General features: G+C 37.0%; 1 protein-coding gene across 1 annotated transcript in view; it reads left to right on the top strand.

Annotated features, from left to right (window-relative positions):
• The window catches only part of KCNH7 (potassium voltage-gated channel subfamily H member 7), a 1107705-nt gene extending 1086492 nt beyond the window's left edge, over positions 1–21213 (top strand). The window contains exon 16 of the mRNA XM_053698381.1: positions 20763–21213. Within this exon, the coding sequence (XP_053554356.1) occupies positions 20763–21029 (267 nt within the window). The 3' untranslated portion in view covers positions 21030–21213. The remainder of the gene's footprint in view (positions 1–20762) is intronic.
• Positions 21214–23267: the final 2054 nt, after the last annotated feature.

Here is a 23267-nt window from a genome sequence, read left to right as displayed (position 1 = left end):
GCCCCCATGCCTATATAATTTAGAATTTATTTTTAATACTTCTATGGAGGCATTCTGCTGTAAAAATATCCCTCTCTCCTTTTTAGCCTGTAAGTATGCACTCCATTTCTAATTAGATAGTTTTCTTAAATAAGTATTATATGCATTAACAAGTTGGTTAGAAAATTGAGTACTACGTGCATTATTTATTTATTTATTTTTAAGGATGCACGCATATGCTTTAATTTCTCCCCTTAATACTGCCTTGGACGCTTCCCATAAGGTTTCAGGATTCTGAACAGAGTCCTCATTATATAGAATAAATTCTTTGCACTTTTCAATTAGCCAATTCTTACATTTTGTATTGGTGTAGAGATATTTTGGGAAGCTGACTGCAACTGTAATAAAATCGGGACATGGTCTGAGATAATAATCGAGGAGATGGACGCCTTTATGGCCTTAGCTACTAATTTTTCATCTATTAGAAAGTAATAAATTCTCAAGGATGTTTTGGATTTGCATGTATAATCTTTTGTCAGGATTTTGAAGCCTCCAAATATCTTTTATATTTAACTTTTTTTTTAAGTTTTTAAGAGTATTTATTTTGGATTTATAATTTCTGTTTCTACCTTTTTCTTTGTGTAGACGATCTAAGGGGTATTGAGCTATCAGATTTAAGTCACCCGCTATAAATAAGTTGTTACCTGCATTATCTATTAATTTTTAGTTAATTTATTCCAATATTCTTTATCCCCATTATTTGGGCCTTAAATATTACACAATGTGTATTTCTGTCCTAGTAGGATAATCTGAGCAATAATAAATCTTCCATCTTCATCAATATCCGTGTGTATAATTTTATATTCAAGGTTTTTATGGAATAAGATTGCAACACCTTTTTTTCTTTTAAGGCCTGAGGTTGCCACCACCTCTAATACCCAGCCTGTTTTGAGTTTAAGAATTTTTTTAGCTTGTAAATAAGTTTCCTGAATGAAGGCAATTTGAGCTTTGCGTTTAATAGGTGAAGTGACCCCTTGAACATTCCACGATGCTAGATTAATAAAAGTCATAGTATAGTTTTCATTAGATAAGGATGACAGTGGGAAGAAGGGAGAAAGGTGGAGAGAAGGAGAGAGACAGAGAACAAAAGGGATTAAAAATGATGCATAAACAGAAACTTTTCAACATTTTCCCGGACATGAGATTTGCAAGAGAAAAAACAAAAAAGAACATAAAAATGTATATATACTTAACCTGTGGTATTTTCTAAAAAGCGACTAGCCTCTACCTTGTTGTTCAACATATACGATACTCCAGCCTTAAGTACTTTCATTTTTGCTGGATATAACAGAAATGCATTAAAACCCTTCACAATCAGATGAGAACAAAAGGGAGCCATCTGTTTTCTACGGGTGGAGATTTCAAGTAAATAGTCTTAAAAAATCTGGATTTTTTTTCTCCTTTAAGATAACTGGGGTTTTTCCTATAGTGATAATTACATAAAAATAAATATATAAGCGCCCCACTGTAAAAAGGATATATTCGAGCTGATAATCTTGTATTCACAGCTAAATTCAGATTGAGGTTGCTGCCAAATATCTGACACGGCTCTGATAACCGGATTTGGAACTGAATAAAAAAGAAAAAAGGCGCAACACCTCTAAGTGCAATATGTAAGTTCAAACACACAATTTATTCACAGCTTAACAATTTAAAACTCACAAAGATAACCTCAACGAAAATGAGGTATGAAGCAGGCACTGGAGAACCATCCAGGTCTCAAAAACGATATCCCTTAGTTGATGTCAACCATAGAAAGGATTTGTTTAAGGCGTCCAGAAGTTTCACTTGTTAATACAGTGGGCTTCTTATCACCATCAAATCTTCCAAATGTTTTGGTGTATAGCGTCCTGTATAACAGTAAAAAAACAAACATTCACGCCACTTTGATTCAGCTGTATGCGAGCATTGAAGCCGGCAGCTTGCATCAGCTGTTTGCGGTAGCGTGTTGACATCAACTGTAGCGTGTTGACATCAACTAAGGGATATCGTTTTTGAGACCTGGATGGTTCTCCAGTGCCTGTTTCATACCTCGTTTTCCTATAGTGGGTTAGAATTTCCAGTTTATCTTGGAAATGAGAAAACGTAACAATTATTGGTCTTATCAATACCGTGCCATCTGCTCTGTTTTTCTCTGGCCCTACTCTGTGAATTCTTTCCACCATTATTTTGGCCCTACTATTGGGTATTTCTAAAAGAGAAGGAAGGGTTTCGCTTATGAACTTTTTTAAGTCTTTAAATTCCTGACTCTCTGGGACTCCAAATATTCTTCAATTGTTTCTTCTAGAACGATCTTCCAAATCGTCTAGTCTCTCTTGTAGTTTCTTAATTGTGGAGTCGTAATATTTATTATCCTGGCCACGTGAATTCATTCTGTCTTCAATTTCTGAAATTCTAGCTTCAGCCTCATCTAGTCAATTGTTAAATTGTCTTACTTCAGAAGATAAGGCTACAACATCCTGTCTGATTTGGTCAAGATGGCGTAACATTGTGGCCAATATTTCTTTTACCAATTGTTGTACATCTATGTCCATATGGACTGAGGGGGTTTATTCTACTATACTATCCTTGGTATAGTGTATTATTAATTTTGGACTTATTTTTATCTTTTCTGGGTGGCATTTTGGGGGATTTGATTTTAGCTGGATAAACAAATTTCTCCATGAAAGACCACTAATAATGTGGATATGTGTTCAAATGAAACTTTGACCTGAATAGGGATGTGAATTTTAGTGAGATCCTTGTGCAGTGCAGAATTATCTTCTAAATTGTGGAGGTGTGAAAGACAAAAAAAGAAAAAAAAAAACATGAGTGGGTAAAATCACCCTAGTGTGTATAAAGAAATATAGTGAGTGCTCCTAAATAATGTGTTTATGAGGAGAAACGTATGACATTTTTAGCTCAATTTTCAAAATAATACAAAAAAATACTTTGTTCCCATTTAAAGCATATTAGAGTATAGTCTGAACTGGATATTCTATACTCGTGAAGAACCAAGAGAAAGCAATCCCTGAACTTTATCTGAAAAATTTGATTTTGCTATGGTTCCTGTAAAGTATGAAAAAGCCAAAAAGTACCTACTAAAAGTGTATACTTAGCCCCACCTTGAGGTTATGCGTAAAATAACTGGGGACTAACAGAATAGTTATACAAAATGAGAAATGTTTGTGAAGAGAGAGCATTGAAAATCCTATCTCACTGTTAAAGGGACACTAAACCCAATTTTTTTCTTTCATGATTCAGATAGAGCATGAGATTTTAAGCATCTTTCTAATTTACTCCTATTATCAAATTTTCTTTGTTCTCATGCTATCTTGATTTGAAAAAGCAGTACTGTAAGCTTTAGAGCCTGACCATTTCTTTCATGTAATTAGCAAGAGTCCATGAGCTAGTGACGTATGGGATATACATTCCTACCAGGAGGGGCAAAGTTTCCCAAACCTCAAAATGCCTATAAATACACCCCTCACCACACCCACAAATCAGTTTTTACAAACTTTTCCTCCTATGGAGGTGGTGAAGTAAGTTTGTGCTAGATTCTACGTTGATAAGCGCTCCGCAGCAGGTTGGAGCCCGGTTTTCCTCTCAGCGTGCAGTGAATGTCAGAGGGATGTGAGGAGAGTATTGCCTATTTGAATTCAATGATCTCCTTCTACGGGGTCTATTTCATAGGTTCTCTGTTATCGGTCGTAGAGATTCATCTCTTACCTCCCTTTTCAGATCGACGATATACTCTTATTTATATACCATTACCTCTGCTGATTTTCGTTTCAGTACTGGTTTGGCTTTCTACAACATGTAGATGAGTGTCCTGGGGTAAGTAAGTCTTATTTTCTGTGACACTCTAAGCTATGGTTGGGCACTTTTTTATAAAGTTCTAAATATATGTATTCAAACATTTATTTGCCTTGACTCAGGATGTTCAACATTCCTTATTTCAGACAGTCAGTTTCATATTTGGGATAATGCATATGAATAAATCAATTTTTTTCTTACCTTAAAATTTGACTTTTTCCCTGTGGGCTGTTAGGCTCGCGGGGGCTGAAAATGCTTCATTTTATTGCGTCATTCTTGGCGCGGACTTTTTTGGCGCAAAATTTTTTTTTCTGTTTCTGGCGTCATACGTGTCGCCGGAAGTTGCGTCATTTTTTACGTTCTTTTGCGCCAAAAGTGTCGGCGTTCCGGATGTGGCGTCATTTTTGGCGCCAAAAGCATTTAGGCGCCAAATAATGTGGGCGTCATTTTTGGCGCTAAAAAAAATATGGGCGTCACTATTGTCTCCACATTATTTAAGTCTCATTATTTATTGCTTCTGGTTGCTAGAAGCTTGTTCACTGGCATTTTTTCCCATTCCTGAAACTGTCATTTAAGGAATTTGATCAATTTTGCTTTATATGTTGTTTTTTCTATTACATATTGCAAGATGTCCCACGTTGAAACTGAGTCAGAAGATACTTCTGGAAAATCGCTGCCTGGTGCTGGAGCTACCAAAGCTAAGTGTATCTGCTGTAAACTTATGGTATCTGTTCCTCCAGCTGTTGTTTGTACTGTTTGTCATGACAAACTTGTTAATGCAGATAATATTTCCTTTAGTACTGTTACATTACCTGTTGCTGTTCCGTCAACATCTAATACTCAGAGTGTTCCTGATAACATAAGAGATTTTGTTTCTAAATCCATTAAAAAGGCTATGTCTGTTATTCCTCCTTCTAGTAAACGTAAAAAGTCTTTTAAAACTTCTCATTTTTCAGATGAATTTTTAAATGAACATCATCATTCTGATTCTGATAATGGTTCTTCTGGTTCAGAGGATTCTGTCTCAGAGGTTGATGCTGATAAATCTTCATATTTATTTAAAATGGAATTTATTCATTCTTTACTTAAAGAAGTCCTAATTGCATTAGAAATTGAGGATTCTGGTCCTCTTGATACTAAATCTAAATGTTTAGATAAGGTTTTTAAATCTCCTGTAGTTATTCCAGAAGTTTTTCCTGTCCCTGGTGCTATTTCTGAAGTAATTTCCAGGGAATGGAATAATTTGGGTAATTCATTTACTCCTTCTAAACGTTTTAAGCAATTATATCCTGTGCCATCTGACAGATTAGAGTTTTGGGACAAAATCCCTAAGGTTGATGGGGTTGTCTCTACTCTTGCTAAGCGTACTACTATTCCTACGGCAGATGGTACTTCCTTTAAGGATCCTTTAGATAGAAAAATTGAATCCTTTCTAAGAAAAGCTTACTTGTGTTCAGGTAATCTTCTTAGACCTGCTATATCTTTAGCGGATGTTGCTGCAGCTTCAACTTTTTGGTTAGAAGCTTTAGCGCAACAAGTAACAGATCATAATTCTCATAGCGTTATTATTCTTCTTCAACATGCTAATAATTTTATTTGTGATGCCATCTTTGATATCATTAGAGTTGATGTCAGGTATATGTCTCTAGCTATTTTAGCTAGAAGAGCTTTATGGCTTAAAACTTGGAATGCTATGTCTTCTAAGTCTACTCTGCTTTCCCTTTCTTTCCAGGGTAATAAATTGTTTGGTTCTCAGTTGGATTCTATTATCTCAACTGTTACTGGAGGGAAAGGAACTTTTTTACCATAGGATAAAAAATCTAAAGGTAAATTTAGGTCTAATAATCGTTTTCGTTCCTTTCGTCACAACAAGGAACAAAAACCTGATCCTTCATCCTTAGGAGCGGTATCAGTTTGGAAACCATCTCCAGTCTGGAATAAATCCAAGCCTTTTAGAAAATCAAAGCCAGCTCCTAAGTCCACATGAAGGTGCGGCCCTCATTCCAGCTCAGCTGATAGGGGGCAGATTAAGTTTTTTCAAAGAAATTTGGATCAATTCCGTTCACAATCTTTGGATTCAGAACATTGTTTCAGAAGGGTACAGAATTGGCTTCAAGATAAGGCCTCCTGCAAAGAGATTTTTTCTTTCCCGTGTCCCAGTAAACCCAGCGAAGACTCAAGCATTTCTGAAATGTGTTTCAGATCTAGAGTTGGCTGGAGTAATTATGCCAGTTCCAGTTCTGGAACAGGGACGGGGATTTTATTCAAATCTCTTCATTGTACCAAAGAAGAAGAATTCCTTCAGACCAGTTCTGGATCTAAAAATATTGAATCGTTATGTAAGGATACCAACATTCAAAATGGTAACTGTAAGGACTATCCTGCCTTTTGTTCAGCAAGGGCATTATATGTCTACAATAGATTTACAGGATGCATATCTGCATATTCCGATTCATCCAGATCACTATCAGTTTCTGAGATTCTCTTTCCTAGACAAGCATTACCAGTTTGTGGCTCTGCCGTTTGGCCTAGCTACAGCTCCAAGAATTTTTACAAAGGTTCTCGGTGCCCTTCTGTCTGTAATCAGAGAACAGGGTATTGTGGTATTTCCTTATTTGGACGATATCTTGGTACTTGCTCAGTCTTCACATTTAGCAGAATCTCATACGAATCGACTTGTGTTGTTTCTTCAACATCATGGTTGGAGGATCAATTTACCAAAAAGTTCATTGATTCCTCAGACACAGGTAACCTTTTTAGGTTTCCAGATAGATTCAGTGTCCATGACTCTATCTTTGACAGACAAGAGAAGTCTAAAATTGATATCAGCTTGTCGAAACCTTCAGTCACAATCATTCCCTTCGGTAGCCTTATGCATGGAAATTCTAGGTCTTATGACTGCTGCATCGGACGCGATCCCCTTTGCTCGTTTTCACATGCGGCCTCTTCAGCTCTGTATGCTGAACCAGTGGTGCAGGGATTACACAAAGATATCTCAATTAATATCTTTAAAACCGATTGTACGACACTCTCTGACGTGGTGGACAGATCACCATCGTTTAGTTCAGGGGGCTTCTTTTGTTCTTCCGACCTGGACTGTAATTTCAACAGATGCAAGTCTTACAGGTTGGGGAGCTGTGTGGGGGTCTCTGACAGCACAAGGGGTTTGGGAATCTCAGGAGGTGAGATTACCGATCAATATTTTGGAACTCCGTGCAATTTTCAGAGCTCTTCAGTCTTGGCCTCTTCTAAAGAGAGAATCGTTAATTTGTTTTCAGACAGACAATGTCACAACTGTGGCATACATCAATCATCAAGGAGGGACTCACAGTCCTCTGGCTATGAAAGAAGTATCTCGAATTCTGGTATGGGCAGAATCCAGCTCCTGTCTAGTTTCTGCCGTTCATATCCCAGGTATAGACAATTGGGAAGCGGATTATCTCAGTCGCCAAACATTACATCCGGGCGAATGGTCTCTTCACCCAGAGGTATTTCTTCAGATTGTTCAAATGTGGAGACTTCCAGAAATAGATTTGATGGCCTCTCATCTAAACAAGAAACTTCCCAGGTATCTGTCCAGATCCAGGGATCCTCAAGCGGTAGCAGTGGATGCATTGTCACTTCCTTGGAAGTATCATCCTGCCTATATCTTTCCGCCTCTAGTTCTTCTTCCAAGAGTAATCTCCAAGATTCTGAAGGAATGCTCGTTTGTTCTGCTGGTAGCTCCAGCATGGCCTCACAGGTTTTGGTATGCGGATCTTGTCTGGATGGCCTCTTGCCAACCGTGGACTCTTCCGTTAAGGCCAGACCTTCTGTCGCAAGGTCCTTTTTTCCATCAGGATCTCAAATCCTTAAATTTGAAGGTATGGAGATTGAACGCTTGATTCTTAGTCAAAGAGGTTTCTCTGACTCTGTGATTAATACTATGTTACAGGCTCGTAAATCTGTATCTAGGGAGATATATTATAGAGTCTGGAAGACTTTCATTTCTTGGTGTCTTTCTCATCATTTTTCCTGGCATTCTTTTAGAATTCCGAGAATTTTACAGTTTCTTCAGGATGGTTTGGATAAAGGTTTGTCTGCAAGTTCCTTGAAAGGACAAATCTCTGCTCTTTCTGTTCTTTTTCACAGAAAGATTGCTAATCTTCCTGATATTCATTGTTTTGTACAAGCTTTGGTTCATATAAAACCTGTCATTAAGTCAATTTCTCCTCCTTGGAGTTTGAATTTGGTTCTGAGGGCTCTTCAAGCTCCTCCGTTTGAACCTATGCATTCATTGGACATTAAATTACTTTCTTGGAAAGTTTTGTTCCTTTTGGCTATCTCTTCTGCCAGAAGAGTTTCTGAATTATCTGCTCTTTCTTGTGAGTCTCCTTTTCTGATTTTTCACCAGGATAAGGCGGTGTTGCGAACTTCTTTTAAATTTTTACCTAAGGTTGTGAATTCCAACAACATTAGTAGAGAAATTGTGGTTCCTTCATTATGTCCTAATCATAAGAATTCTAAGGAGAAATCATTGCATTCTTTGGATGTAGTTAGAGCTTTGAAATATTATGTTGAAGCTACTAAGCATTTCCGAAAGACTTCTAGTCTATTTGTTATCTTTTCCGGTTCTAGGAAAGGTCAGAAGGCCTCTGCCATTTCTTTGGCATCTTGGTTGAAATCTTTAATTCATCATGCTTATGTCGAGTCGGGTAAAACTCCGCCTCAAAGGATTACAGCTCATTCTACTAGGTCAGTTTCTACTTCCTGGGCGTTTAGGAATGAAGCTTCGGTTGATCAGATTTGCAAAGCAGCAACTTGGTCTTCTTTGCATACTTTTACTAAATTCTACCATTTTAATGTGTTTTCTTCTTCTGAAGCTGTCTTTGGTAGAAAAGTACTTCAGGCAGCTGTTTCAGTTTGAATCTTCTGCTTATATTTTCAGTTTTCTTCTTTCTAAGATTTAAACTTTATTTTTGGGTGTGGATTTTTTTCAGCAGAATTGGCTGTCTTTATTTTATCCCTCCCTCTCTAGTGACTCTTGCGTGGAAGATCCACATCTTGGGTAGTCATTATCCCATACGTCACTAGCTCATGGACTCTTGCTAATTACATGAAAGAAAACATAATTTATGTAAGAACTTACCTGATAAATTCCTTTCTTTCATATTAGCAAGAGTCCATGAGGCCCACCCTTTTTTTGTGGTGGTTATGATTTTTTTGTATAAAGTACAATTATTCCAATTCCTTATATTTATGCTTCGCACTTTTTTCTTATCACCCCACTTCTTGGCTATTCGTTAAACTGATTTGTGGGTGTGGTGAGGGCTGTATTTATAGGCATTTTGAGGTTTGGGAAACTTTGCCCCTCCTGGTAGGAATGTATATCCCATACGTCACTAGCTCTTGGGGGGGTAGTTATCAAGCCGTCTACTTTTCTGGCTTCGCCGGCCCAATACGCCCGCCTAAGCTCGCCTCACATCGCCGCCACGGACCTAAAAAAATACGCCTAAGTTATCAAATAAAGCTGTCAAAAAGCCGCGGGGCGATGAGCAGCGGACTGTGACAGTTATCACTCATCCGATCTCGCTGCCCTTCGGCTTTTTCCCAGCTTTATTGCTAGCCTGTCACTAAGCACTCACACTAAACTACACTGTTCTATCCCTATACCGGCGCCCCTGGAGCCTCCCGCAACTCAATAAAGTTACTAACCCCTAAACCGCCGCTCCTAGACCCCGCCACAACTCTTATAAATGTATTAACCCCTAAACCGCCGCTCCCGGACACCGCTGCCACCTACAGTATACCTAGTAACCCCTATCCTGCCCCCCCTACACCGTCGCCCTCTATTATAAAGTTATTAACCCCTATCCTGCTGATCCCGCACCTCTCCGCAACTAAATAAATAGTTTAACCCCTAAACCGCCGCTCCCTGAACCCGCCGCAACCTATATTAAACCTATTAACCCCTATCCTGCCCCCCTACACTGTCGTCACCTATAATAAATTTATTAACCCCTAATCTGCCTCCCCTACACCGTCGCCCCCTATAATAAATTTATTAACCCCTATCCTGCCCCCCACTACGCCGCCGCCACTGTAATAAAATTATTAACCCCTAAACCTAAGTCTAACCCTAACCCCCCCCTAACTTAAATATTAATTAAATAAATCTAAATAATATTTTTATTATTAACTAAATGAATCCTATTTAAAACTAAATACTTACCTATAATATAAACCCTAATATAGCTACAATATAAATAATAATTATATTGTAGCTATCTTAGGATTTATATTTATTTTACAGGTAACTTTGTATTTATTTTAGCTAGTTAGAATAGTTATTAAATAGTTATTAACTATTTAATAACTACCTAGCTAAAAGAAATACAAAATTACCTGTAAAATAAATCCTAACCTAAGTTACAATTAAACCTAATACTACACTATCATTAAATTAATTAAATAAACTACCTACAAATAACTACAATTAAATACAATTACATAAACTAACTAAAGTACAAAAAATAAAAAAGCTAAGTTACAAAAAATAAAAAAATAAGTTACAAACATGTTAAAAATATTACAACAATTTTAAGCTACTTACACCTAATCTAAGCCCCCTAATAAAATAACAAACCCCCCCAAAATAAAAAAATGCCCTACCCTATTCTAAATTAAATAAACTTCAAAGCTCTTTTACCTTACCAGCCCTTAAAAGGGCCATTTGTGGGGGCATGCCCCAAAGAAAACAGCTCTTTTGCCTGTAAAAGAAAAATACAACCCCCCCCAACATTAAAACCCACCACCCACATACCCCTAATCTAACCCAAACCCCCCTTACAAAAACCTAACACTAATCCCCTGAAGATCATCCTACCTTGTCTTCACTCAGCCGAGCAGCGATGGAACCGAAGTGGACATCCGGAGCGGAAGAAGTTAATACTCCAAGCGGCGCTGAAGAAATCTTCCATCCGATGAAGTCATCATCCAGGCTGAAGAGGTCTTCTATCCGGGCGAAGTCATCTTCCAAGCCGGGTCTTGAATCTTCCTTCCGCCGACGCGGAACCTCCTTCTTCACCGACGGACTACGACGAATGAAGGCTCCTTTAAGGGGCGTCATCCAAGATGGCGTCCCCTCAATTCCGATTGGCTGATAGGATTCTATCAGCCAATCGGAATTAAGGTAGGAAAATTCTGATTGGCTGATGGAATCAGCCAATCAGATTCAAGTTCAATCCGATTGGCTGATCCAATCAGCCAATCAGATTGAGCTCGCATTCTATTGGCTGATCGGAACAGCCAATAGAATGCGAGCTCAATCTGATTGGCTGATTCCATCAGCCAATCAGATTTTTCCTACCTTAATTCCGATTGGCTGATAGAATCCTATCAGCCAATCGGAATTGAGGGGACGCCATCTTGGATGACGTCCCTTAAAGGAGCCTTCATTCGTCGTAGTCCGTCGGTGAAGAAGGAGGTTCCGCGTCGGCGGAAGGAAGATTCAAGACCCGGCTTGGAAGATGACATCGCCCGGATAGAAGACCTCTTCAGCGCCTCTTTGAAGATGACATCGGCCGGATCGAAGACTTTTCTTCAGCGCCGCCTGGATGATGACTTCATCGGATGGAAGATTTCTTCAGCGCCGCTTGGAGGATTAACTTCTTCCGCTCCGGATGTCCACTTCAGTTCCATCGCTGCTCGGCTGAGTGAAGACAAGGTAGGATGATCTTCAGGGGATTAGTGTTAGGTTTTTGTAAGGGGGGTTTGGTTTAGATTAGGGGTATGTGGGTGGTGGGTTTTAATGTTGGGGGGGGGGGGTTGTATTTTTCTTTTACAGGCAAAAGAGCTGTTTTCTTTGGGGCATGCCCCCACAAATGGCCCGTTTAAGGGCTGGTAAGGTAAAAGAGCTTTGAAGTTTATTTAATTTAGAATAGGGTAGGGCATTTTTTTATTTTGGGGGGGTTTGTTATTTTATTAGGGGGCTTAGATTAGGTGTAAGTAGCTTAAAATTGTTGTAATATTTTTAACATGTTTGTAACTTATTTTTTTATTTTTTGTAACTTAGCTTTTTTTATTTTTTGTACTTTAGTTAGTTTATGTAATTGTATTTAATTGTAGTTATTTGTAGGTAGTTTATTTAATTAATTTAATGATAGTGTAGTATTAGGTTTAATTGTAACTTAAGTTAGGATTTATTTTACAGGTAATTTTGTATTTCTTTTAGCTAGGTAGTTATTAAATAGTTAATAACTATTTAATAACTATTCTAACTAGCTAAAATAAATACAAAGTTACCTGTAAAATAAAGATAAATCCTAAGATAGCTACAATATAATTATTAATTATATTGTAGCTATCTTAGGGTTTATTTTACAGGTAAGTATTTAGTTTTAAATAGGAATAATTTATTAAAGTATAGTGTAGTGTTAGGTGTAATTGTAACTTAGGTTAGTTTTTATTTTACAGGTAAATTTCTCTTTATTTTAGCTAGGTAAGCTATTAAATAGTTAATAACTATTTAATAGCTATTGTACCTAGTTAAAATAAATTGAAAGGTGCCTGTAAAATAAAAATAAATCCTAAGATAGCTAGAATATAATTATTATTTATATTGTAGCTATATTAGGGTATATTTTAAAGGTAAGTATTTAGTTTTAAATAGGATTCATTTAGTTAATAAGAGTTAATTTATTTAGATTTATTTAATGAATATTTAAGTTAGGGGGGCGTTAGGGTTAGGGTTAGGGTTAGACTTAGGTTTAGGGGTTAATAATTTTATTACAGTGGAGGCGGTGTAGTGGGGGGCAGGATAGGGGTTAATAAATGTATTATAGGTGGCGACGGTGTAGGGGGGGGGGCAGATTCGGGGTTATTAAATTTATTATAGGTGGCGACGGTGTAGGGGGGGCAGGATAGGGGTTAATACATTTAATATAGGTTGCGGCGGGTTCAGGGAGCGGCGGTTTAGGGGTTAATACATTTATTATAGTTGTGGTGGGCTCCGGGAGCGGCGGTTTAGGGGTTAATATGTATAGAGTAGCTTGCGGTGGGCTCCGGGAGCGGCGGTTTAGGGGGTAATAACTTTATTTAGTTGCGGCGGTGTAGGGGGGACAGATTAGTGGTGTTTAGACTCGGGGTACATGTTAGGGTGTTAGGTGTAGACAGCTCCCATAGGAATGAATGGGATGTCTGTCAGCAGCGAACTTGTACTTTCGCTATGGTCAGACTCCCATTGATTCCTATGGGATCCGCCGCCTCCAGGGGCGGTTTGAAAACCAGGTACGCTGGGCCGTAAAAGTGCCGAACGTACCTGCTAGTTTTTTGATAACTAGCAAAAGTAGTGAGAATGTGCCGCACTTGTTTGCGGAACATCTGGAGTGACGTAAGAATCGATCTGTGTCGGACTGAGTCTGGCGGATCGATGCTTACGTCACAAAATTCTACTTTTGCCGGTCTCGAGCCTTTGATAACTAAGGCGAATCAGCCTCGCCACAAATCCGCTGCGAAATTCCAGCGTATTTGAGGTTGACGGCTTGATAACTAGGCCCCATGGACTCTTGCTAATATGAAAGAAATTAATTTATCAGGTAAGTTCTTACATAAATTATGTTTTTTTGTTCAGCACCTGGGTAGCATTTGCTGATTTGTGGCTAAATGTAGCAAACCAATCAGCAAGCTCTACCAAGATGCTGAACTAAAAATGGGCCAGCTCCTAACCTTTTATTACTGCTTTTTCAAATCAAGATAACATGAGAACAAAGAAAAATTGATAATAGGAGTAAATTAGAAAGTTGCTTAAAATTGCATGCTCTATTTGAATCATGAAAGATAAAAAGTGGGGTTAGTATCGCTTTAACCAACTGTATTTGTATACCGTATTCAGTACTTTTTGTCAAACATAACCTTTCAGAAATAACAATACTTAGTAGAAGAGTACACTTTTATCACACTTTCCCAAACCAGTACAAAAAGCAAACTATGGTCAGGGGAATATACAGAATCTCAGTTTCAAAAGTCCTGCAAGCATGACACTTTATATTGATTAGGCCTTTTTGCTGAAAAAAATGTTCTGCTATAATTTGGAGGTAGCTTGCACACAAGCTGAGGCTCTCCCAGATAGCTAGATTAACAGGAACATGTTTTAAAAGTTACATCACCATCCTTGTCCTCTTTTAACAGTGTCCACCTGTTTTTGTTTCTTTTTTTCCTTCTTTGTTCCCTTCACTTCCCCCTTTCCACCAGGAAAATACAAAGCTTTTGGTATTTTACTCCAAATGGTAGTCTTCTCAAGACTGGGCCCTTATTCTCTTTAGTTATAAGAGGATTTCAAAAAGATGAGGCTTAACCAGAGTACTTTCCCCCCCCCCCCCTTTTGTTTCCCCTGTGGCATCTGAACAGGCAGCGTGTGGGAGCGGCAGCAGTTGTCTCTTCTTCGGGCTTCACTTCAGCCCCTTTGCTTGCTTATTGGGAAGGTTTTCCACGATGACACTAACCTCCCAGTCAGCGTTCTCAGTCACACGTTGCGTGAGTACGTCAGATCTGCTGGCGTACCAACCGGAACCTCCAGCTTCTATCACCTATAAATAAATTAGTGTTAGTAGGAAGTGCACAAATATTACTGCTATATTAGTTCACATTTAAATTTTATTGTGTCCCTTTAACTTCACCATTGATTGGGCTTTAAAACTATATGAGCTGGGGGGCTGGGGAGGGGAGTAAGTTTATTTTCATTATAATTTATATCTCATTTTATTTATTTGTTTTTGCCTAAAAAGTGCAGTTATTTAAACATTAAACTGCTCTTTACATATACAGCATGTTGCACAGCATCTCAGTGTAACAAGTGGTCTCATTAAATCATGTTACATATGTGCAGTGTTTATTTGAGTTAGTCATCAATAATATAATTTATGTAATTTCTTCCATGCCATTACAAATGACATTGCTGTCACACTGTGTTATAGCTATATACTATTGTCACCAGGCACAGAAGTTCATTATTATTTGTATTTTTACAGCTTTTAATGAAATTATTCTTAGCGTTTTCTCTGCAAGAAGAACTGCTTGCTCAGTGAGCTAAAGGCCAAGCCAAAGGCATTCTAAATGACATTCTTCAATGGCCTATGCAGCCTCAGGCAAAGCCTCAAGCAAGCCCCATTCTACTATGAGAATTTTATTGTGTTGTCTTCGTTTTCTGAGATTCTAAGATAACATTTTACTGAATGATTTTTTCCTTTTTATTGTCATGTTTAGGGAATACAAAACAGAGATGGTTATTTTTTGTGCAATGTGTAGCAATCTATTTCCACGGTTAGGAAAAAAAATATATAATATATGATATATACTGATATTGATGACTGAGTAGAGAACTTCTTACAGTTGTCCGTAAACTGAAACCAGGTCAGATTTATGGACTTCATTCTTTCGGCAGAATTATTTAAGGATTCAGCCAATATTAATTCTTACGACTAGATTACGAGTTTTGCGTTAGAGGCTGTGCGGTGCTAAAAAGCAGTTTTCACTCACCGCTCACTTACCTACAGCGCTGGTATTACGAGTTTTTACAAACCCGTTGTTAAAAGACAAGAAGTGAGCGTTGAGCAAAATTTTCTCCAATAAAAATACCAGCGCTCCATTACCAGCGCTGCTTAAGTCAGCGGTGAGCTGGTCGTATGTGCTCATGCACGATTTCCCCATAGGGATCAACGGGGAGAGCCGGCTGAGAAAAAGTCTAACACTGCAGCCCCATTGATTCCTATGGGGAAATAAAAGTTATGTCTACACCTAACACCCTAACATGAACCCCAAGTCTAAACACCCCTAATTTTACACTTATTAACCCTAATATGCTACCCCTGACATCACCGACACCTGCATTATATTTATTAACACCTAATCTGCTGCTCCGGACACCGCCACCACCTACATTATACTTATGAACCCCTAATCTGCTGCCCCCAACATCGCTGCCACCTACATTATATTTATTAACCCCTAATCTGCCGTCCCCAATGTCGCCCCCACCTACCTACACTTATAAACCCCTAATCTGCCACCCCCAATGTCGCCGCCATTATAAAAAACATATTAACCCCTAAACCGCCGCCTCGCAAACATTAGTTAAATATTATTAACCCCTAATCTGCCGTCCCTAACATCGCCGCAACCTACCTACATTTATTAACTCCTAATCTGCCGCCCCCAACGTCGCCGCCACTATACTAAATGTATTAACCCCTAAACCTAAGTCTAACCCTAACACCCCCTAACTTAAATATAATTTTAAAAAATCTAAATAAAATTACTATTATTAACTACATTATTCCTATTTAAAACTAAATACTTACCTATAAAATAAACCCTAAGCTAACTACAATATTACTAATAGTTACATTGTATCTAGCTTAGGCTTTATTTTTATTTTACAGGCAAGTTTGTATTTATTTTAACTTGGTACAATAGTTATTAAACAGTTATTAACTATTTAATAACTACCTAGCTAAAATAAATACAAAAGTACCTGTAAAAAAAAACCTAACCTAAGTTACAATAACACCTACTACACTACACTATAATTAAATAAATTAACTAAATTAAATACAATTAAATTAAATTAGCTAAAGTAAAAAAAAAACACTAAATTACAGATAATAATAAACAAATTACAGATATTTAAACTAATTACACCTAATCTAATATCCCTACCAAAATAAAAAAAGCCCCCCAAAATAAAAAAAACCCTGAGCCTAAACTAAACTACCAATAGCCCTTAAAAGGGCCTTTTGCGGGGCATTACCCCAAAGTAATCAGCTCTTTTACCTGTAAAAAAAATACAAACAACCTCCCCAACAGTAAAACCCAGCACCCACACAACCAATCCCCCAAATAAAATACTATCTAAAAAACCTTTGGATGGGCATTGCCCTTAAAAGGGCAGTTAGCGCTTTTGCAGGCCCAAAATCCCTAACCTAAAAGTAAAACCCACCCAATACACCCTTAAAAAACCTAACACTAAGCCCCTGAAGATCGACTTACTGTTCTGAAGATCCGACATCCATCCTCAAGGAATCCGGGAGAAGTCTTCATCCAAGCTAGGCAAAGTGGTCCTCCAGACGGGCAGAAGTCTTCATCCAGATGGCATCTTCTATCTGTATCCATCCAACGCGGAGCGGCTCCATCTTCAAGATATCCGACGCAGAGCATCCTCTTCAACCGACAACTAAAGACGAATGAAGGTACCTTTAAGTGACGTCATCCACGATGGCGTCCCTTAGATTCCGATTGTCTGATAGAATTCTATCAGCCAATCGGAATTAAAGTAGAAAAAATCCTATTGGCTGATTCAATCAGTACCTAGTTAAAATAAATACAAACTTGCCTGTAAAATAAAAATAAACCCTAAGCTAGCTACAATTTCACTATTAGTTATATTGTAGCTAGCTTAGGGTTTATTTTATAGGTAATTATTTAGTTTTAAATAGGAATAATGTAGTTAATTATAGTAATTTTATTTAGATTTATTTTAATTATATTTAAGTTAAGGGGTGTTAGGGTTAGGGTTCGACTTGGGTTTAGGGGTTAATACATTTAGTATAGTGGCAGCGATGTTGAGGGCGGCAGATTAGGGGTTCATAAGTATAATGTAGGTGGTGGCGGTGTCCGGAGCGGCAGACTAGGGGTTAAAAATGTTATTATAGTGTTTGTTATGCGGGAGGGCCTCGGTTTAGGGGTTAATAGGTAGTTTATGGGTGTTAGTGTACTTTTTAGCACTTTAGTTATGAGTTTTATGTTACGGCGTTGTACCATAAAACTCTTAACTACTGACTTTTAAATGCGTTAGGACTCTTGATGGGGTAGGATGTACCACTCACTTTTTGGCCTCCCAGGACAGACTCGTAATACCGGCACTATGGAAGTCCCATAGAAAAAAGACTTTACGAAGTTTAAGTAAGTCGTTTTGCGGTAAGGCCAAAGAAGTGTGCAGTGACCCGAAACCTTCAAGACTCGTAATACCAGCGGGCATAAAAAAGCAGCGTTAGGACCTCTTAACGCTACTTTTTTACCTTAACGCACAACTAGTAATCTAGCCGTTAGTTTGTAGTACTTTACTGTAAAAAATAACCATGAAAATATTTAAATTACATTATAAACATTATTAAGTACATTTACTATTACAGTCTCTATGACTGGCATTTTAATTCCCCATAAAACTTTTTGTAGATAAAAAAAAAAAAAAAAAACTTTGCAATGTACTTTTTTCTTTTGACGACTTTTGCTGTAATTTAAAAGAGAGTATGGAGTGCATCTTGTAGTATTCAGACCCCTGACTTGGCTTCATTCTACATAGGGAGTGCTTGATCAGTGCAGGAGTTCATTTATTTTTGCCTTTGCTGGTCTCAGCAAAGGAGATCAGATAAATATGCAATAAAGGCTTTTCATGGTCTACTCCTCAGGATAATATACAATTTTGTACAGTTTTGAAAGCTTTTAAAACATTAAGCAGTTGTTCACAGTCTATCATTTGATAGTTATTTGCATATTAACAACTGCTGATAAGCTATTTTGCATGTTGATATGATCGGAATCAGTTCCTCCTTTTGTTTATCTGAAGTACTTGACCCTATATGTAACGTTTCAGTCCTAGTTGGCTGATCACAATCCAAATTCTTGATACTTAAAGGGACAGTCTACTCCAGAATTGTTATTGTTTGAAAAGATAGGTAATCCATGTATTACCCATTCCTCTGTTTTGCACAGAAAACATGGTTATATTAATATACTTTTTACCTCTGTGATTACCTTGTATCTAAGCCTTTGCAGACTGCCTTCTTATTTCAGTTATTTTGACAGACTTCCATTTAGCCAATCAGTGCCCTCTTATTTGTAACTCCATGGGGCCTATTTATCAAATGTCTTGCGGACCTGATCCGACAGTGAGGATCAGGTCCGCAAGACATCGCTGAATGCAGAGAGCAATACGCTCTTCATATTTAGCACTGCACCAGCAGCTCACAAGAGCTGCTGGTGCAACGCCGCCCCCTGTAGACTCGCGGCCAATGGGCCGCCAGCAGGGGGTGTCAATCAACCCGATCGTACTCGATCAGGTTGAATTCGGCGATTCCTGTCCGCCTAACATAACTTGTGTTTCTGGCGAGTCTGAAGACCCGCCAGAAACATGGGCCGTCAGACCCCAATGTGTGTGGTCACAATGTTATCTGTATGGCACACATGAACTAACACCCTCTAGCTGTGAAAACTGCCAAATGCATTGAAGGGGCGGCCTTCAAGGTCTTAGAAATTAGCATATGAGCCTACCTAGGTTTAGCTTTCAACTAAGAATACCAAGAGAAAAAAGCAAATTTGACAATAAAAGTGAATTTGAAAGTTGTTTAAAATTGCATTCCCTATCTGAATCATGAAAGTTTAATTTTGACTAGACTGTCCCTTTAACAACCTATTCATAGGGCCATTTTCACTTATCAAATTTCACTGCTAAGAGGATTTGATAAAAATCCCAACAGTTTTGCACATGGGTAAAACACCCTGATATTACTCCTGCCATATTGGATTAATTTAGGAAGCAACATCACCAAACAGATACACAGACCCTTCAACCTGTGACATTATCAATGAACTCCACAATATGTTTGTTTGTCTTTGTGTACATTTTTATAATTACGGTATTAAGAAATGAATGGAGTAGATGATGATTTTAAGTTGTTTTCTGAGGGGTATCAGCGGAAGCATTTTCTTATTGTGATCTCTGGAAAAACACGTCAAATTATATTTTAGTCTGCAGAAAACAAGTTCAAGATTGTGATCAACCCATTGCAGATCTTTTGTAATGCTTAATTTCTGATATCTAATATGTGGATAGAGAGACAGACAAACGGATGGATAGACGGATAGACAGGCAATAAATAGATAGAGAGGTTCAATTATATATATTGTATATGCTCACCATGTATTAATTATCTACCCATAAAAAGACTATTTAAAAGCTCACAGTTACATATTTGTTATGCACAGCTGACACAAGCAGTTATGTAAGGGAGATAACTCTCTTTTTATATAAAAGTAATCAAAGCCAGAGACTTTATATAGCAATTTTATGAACTCATCAAACGTGGATAACTCAAATGAAATACACATCAACTAAAGTTAGGAGACTTAAATTGTCCTAAATAAAGTACTTTTAAGCTGATTGCATTACATTTGTTTGGCACAATTGTAAGCTTAAGTGTTACTTTTTCTTTATTATGAACATGACTAGAAAATGGTATAATCTATAATAAACAGGAAAATGAAGAAAATTATATCTGCATATTTAAAGGGATGCAAATTCATGACTCATATAGAACATACAATGTACTTCTATTATCAAATTTTCTGCATTCTCTTGGTTTCCTTTGTTAAATGAGCAGCAATGCTCTACTGGAGCTGGCTGAACAACGAGACGCATATATGTGTAGCAACCAATCAGCAACTAGCTCCCAGTAATGCATTGCTGCTCCTGAGTCTACCTAGGAATGCTTCTCAACAAGATAATTAAGAAAATGAAATAATAAAAATAAACTGGAAAGTTGTTTAAAATTGAATCATGATGTGGTGTTTCATGTCCCTTTAGAATGATTCCCCCCCCCTTGATTTTTCCTTCTTTTAGATTAACAATAGAAAAAAAGAATCCCTGAAAAGCTTAACAGACAAGTATTTTTTCAACCTATTATTATGCAACTTTATAGCTATTTATATATATAATAGAGAAAAATTAGAATTATATAGACCAAACGTTCAAATAAAGTACAAAAAAAATATTTAGGACCAACAAGTGGACTTGCATTAGGATGGATGGTTTATATTAGAAAATATTATACTCAGTTGCATAATTCACACTCTGATTTAAATGTTTTTAATGTAATTCTACATGTTATAATTTACAGAGACCTGAATTCTTGGACCTTAAGAAATCAATACTGAAATCCAAAGAATCACTTTCAAGTGAAAGTCAGTTAAACACTGCTTCTGAAGACAACTTAACATCATTGTTGGAGCAAAGAGAAGATCCTCCAACTGAAATTCATCCCGGGCATTGTACATTGTATATCAACCCAATTAGACATTCATCCTTGCCAGATTCTTCCATAAACAGTTTGGGAATATTGGGCCTACAAAGGCATGAATCTGATCCTGGTCTTCCTGGCAAATAATCCTCAAAGGGTTTATTTTAAATTATACTTTCAAATAATATGTAAGTGCTTTTAATGGCTGTTTTCCTCTTTGTATTTATATCCTCTTTACTTGACTCAGGGCGAAAAGGATATTTAATATGCAAAAGTACTGTATATTTTGATAAATTTGAGACATTTGAAAAATAAAGCTGCCTGCATTCTAGGGCACCTTATTTTTTTTTTAGATTTTCATCCAGTCATGCACATGATATAAATCTATTTATATCGCACGAAGAATGATCTAAAATTATTTTGAGTACTCTTATTGCATACTCTTATTATTGTGTTTCCTATCATGACCATTCTCTCACTCCCACTCTCTGTCTCCCCCCCTCTCCCTCTCTCTCTCTCTCATATACAACAATGCATGCATATAATGATTACAGGGACATTTTCTCAGAAATAAGTTACTTATATTTAATAAGCTGATTTCTGGTAAACCTTTATCATAAAAACAAAGCATTAAAAAATAATGTATAGATCTTATTCCATCAGTGGAGCTGTGATATGGTGCCGATTTGTGAAGCTGTGATACAGTGTCACTCTGTGGAGTGGTCATACAGTGTCCACTTAAGGAGATGTGCATGTGGTTTATGTATAACTGCACATAACTTCTTAATGATAAAGTGAAATGATATGATCCTAACATAAATAGGGTATTATGAGTAATATATTTATTGCTGTGTAACAGAAAACAAATTTGCTCTGTCTATATAGAAAATTTAAATTTTGAGTAAAGTGTCCCTTTAAATGGACAGTAAAATAAAAATTAAACATTCACATTTCAGCTAGAGCATGCAATTTTAAACAACTTTTCCGTTTTCTTCTGTTTTCTTGATATACTTTGTTGAAGAGTAATCTTAGATGGGCTCATGAGATATCAGGAGTCTTCACATGTCTTCATGTCTTTAGCATGGTAGCAGTGTTTGCAACTATGTAAAACATTGCTACAAAACATGCACACTCCTGAGGTCCTTTTAGCCTACCTAGGTTTACTCTTCAACAAAAGATAGCACATTTGATAATAGAAGTAAATTGGAAAGTTGATTATAATTACATGCTAGTACAAGTACAAGTGTACAGTCGCACAACAAGAGGCACCAAAAGGAGAGGGCTGGTAAAACCAAAAAAAACTTTATTTAATCCAATTTAAAATAATCGGTACAAACCTCCTACTCTCTATAATGACATGCTCTATATGAGTCACGATTGTTTAATTTTGTCTTTACTGTCCCGTGAACATTACCAAACTGTGCTATAATAAACTGCAGAACAAGCATGTTATTATATTAATCTTTCATTTTTATATTTGTCTTTTTCTGCACATACTGCTATATGAAATGTCCCATCTGAGTATTCATCTGTAAACCGAGCCTGAATACCAGTTTAAGCTGTTATATTATATTGATTTTGGTTCTAGAGTGGATCAGACTGATAGAATGAAGTGTTACAGTGTAATCTGAAATTATTCTTACATCTTATAATGTGTGCAAAGGTCAGACAGTATTGTTTGAATTTTAGTATCTAATTTATGTAAACGTATTGTTTAAAAAATATGTTTTTGTGCTTTTATTTATTTTTGTAAATCCACTGAAAATATACACATTTCTATACTGTATAATACACCAAAAGAAAGCTGCTAATCTGTTTACATATGGGGTTATGTATGATCTGTGCATGCCAAAGTAATCATTGTTTCTCCAAGTGACGTAGGGACAAATTATTATGTTTTTCTTTTATAACCAATAATGTACTGTTGTGTATATAGCTAAGACTGCAGTGCTGAATTATGCTACAAAGTACAGCAAAGAAAATCCTAAACGTAGCAGACTCTACATGTCATTACAACTGTGCACAGTTCATACATTATTTTTTTTTAACAATTATTTATTCTTTTCTGAAATTTGACTCTGTAAATGTATCAGCCTGATTGTACTTTTTCAAAATGCAAGGAGCCTTCAGGGCCACCATATCTAATAATGTTGTTGATATCTTCTGCTTTGCTTAAAGGCAGATGTAAATTGCAAAACGTAGAGAATAATTTTTTCAAGTAAATTAAGGTTCCAATTATTTAAAACGAGGTTCTGGTTTTTGATTGACATTTGATCAAATTTAATAGAAATCACCTCTCAATGTTAAAAAGAAATTGCAAAACTAAAAATGCAACGTATTATTAAAGGGACACCGAACCCAATTTTTTTCTATCATGATTCAGAT

This window comes from Bombina bombina, chromosome 1 (genome assembly GCF_027579735.1).
Source record: "Bombina bombina isolate aBomBom1 chromosome 1, aBomBom1.pri, whole genome shotgun sequence".
NCBI lineage: Eukaryota > Metazoa > Chordata > Amphibia > Anura > Bombinatoridae > Bombina > Bombina bombina.
Note: the sequence above shows the minus strand (reverse complement) of the source record. Positions and strands in the feature narration are given on the sequence as shown.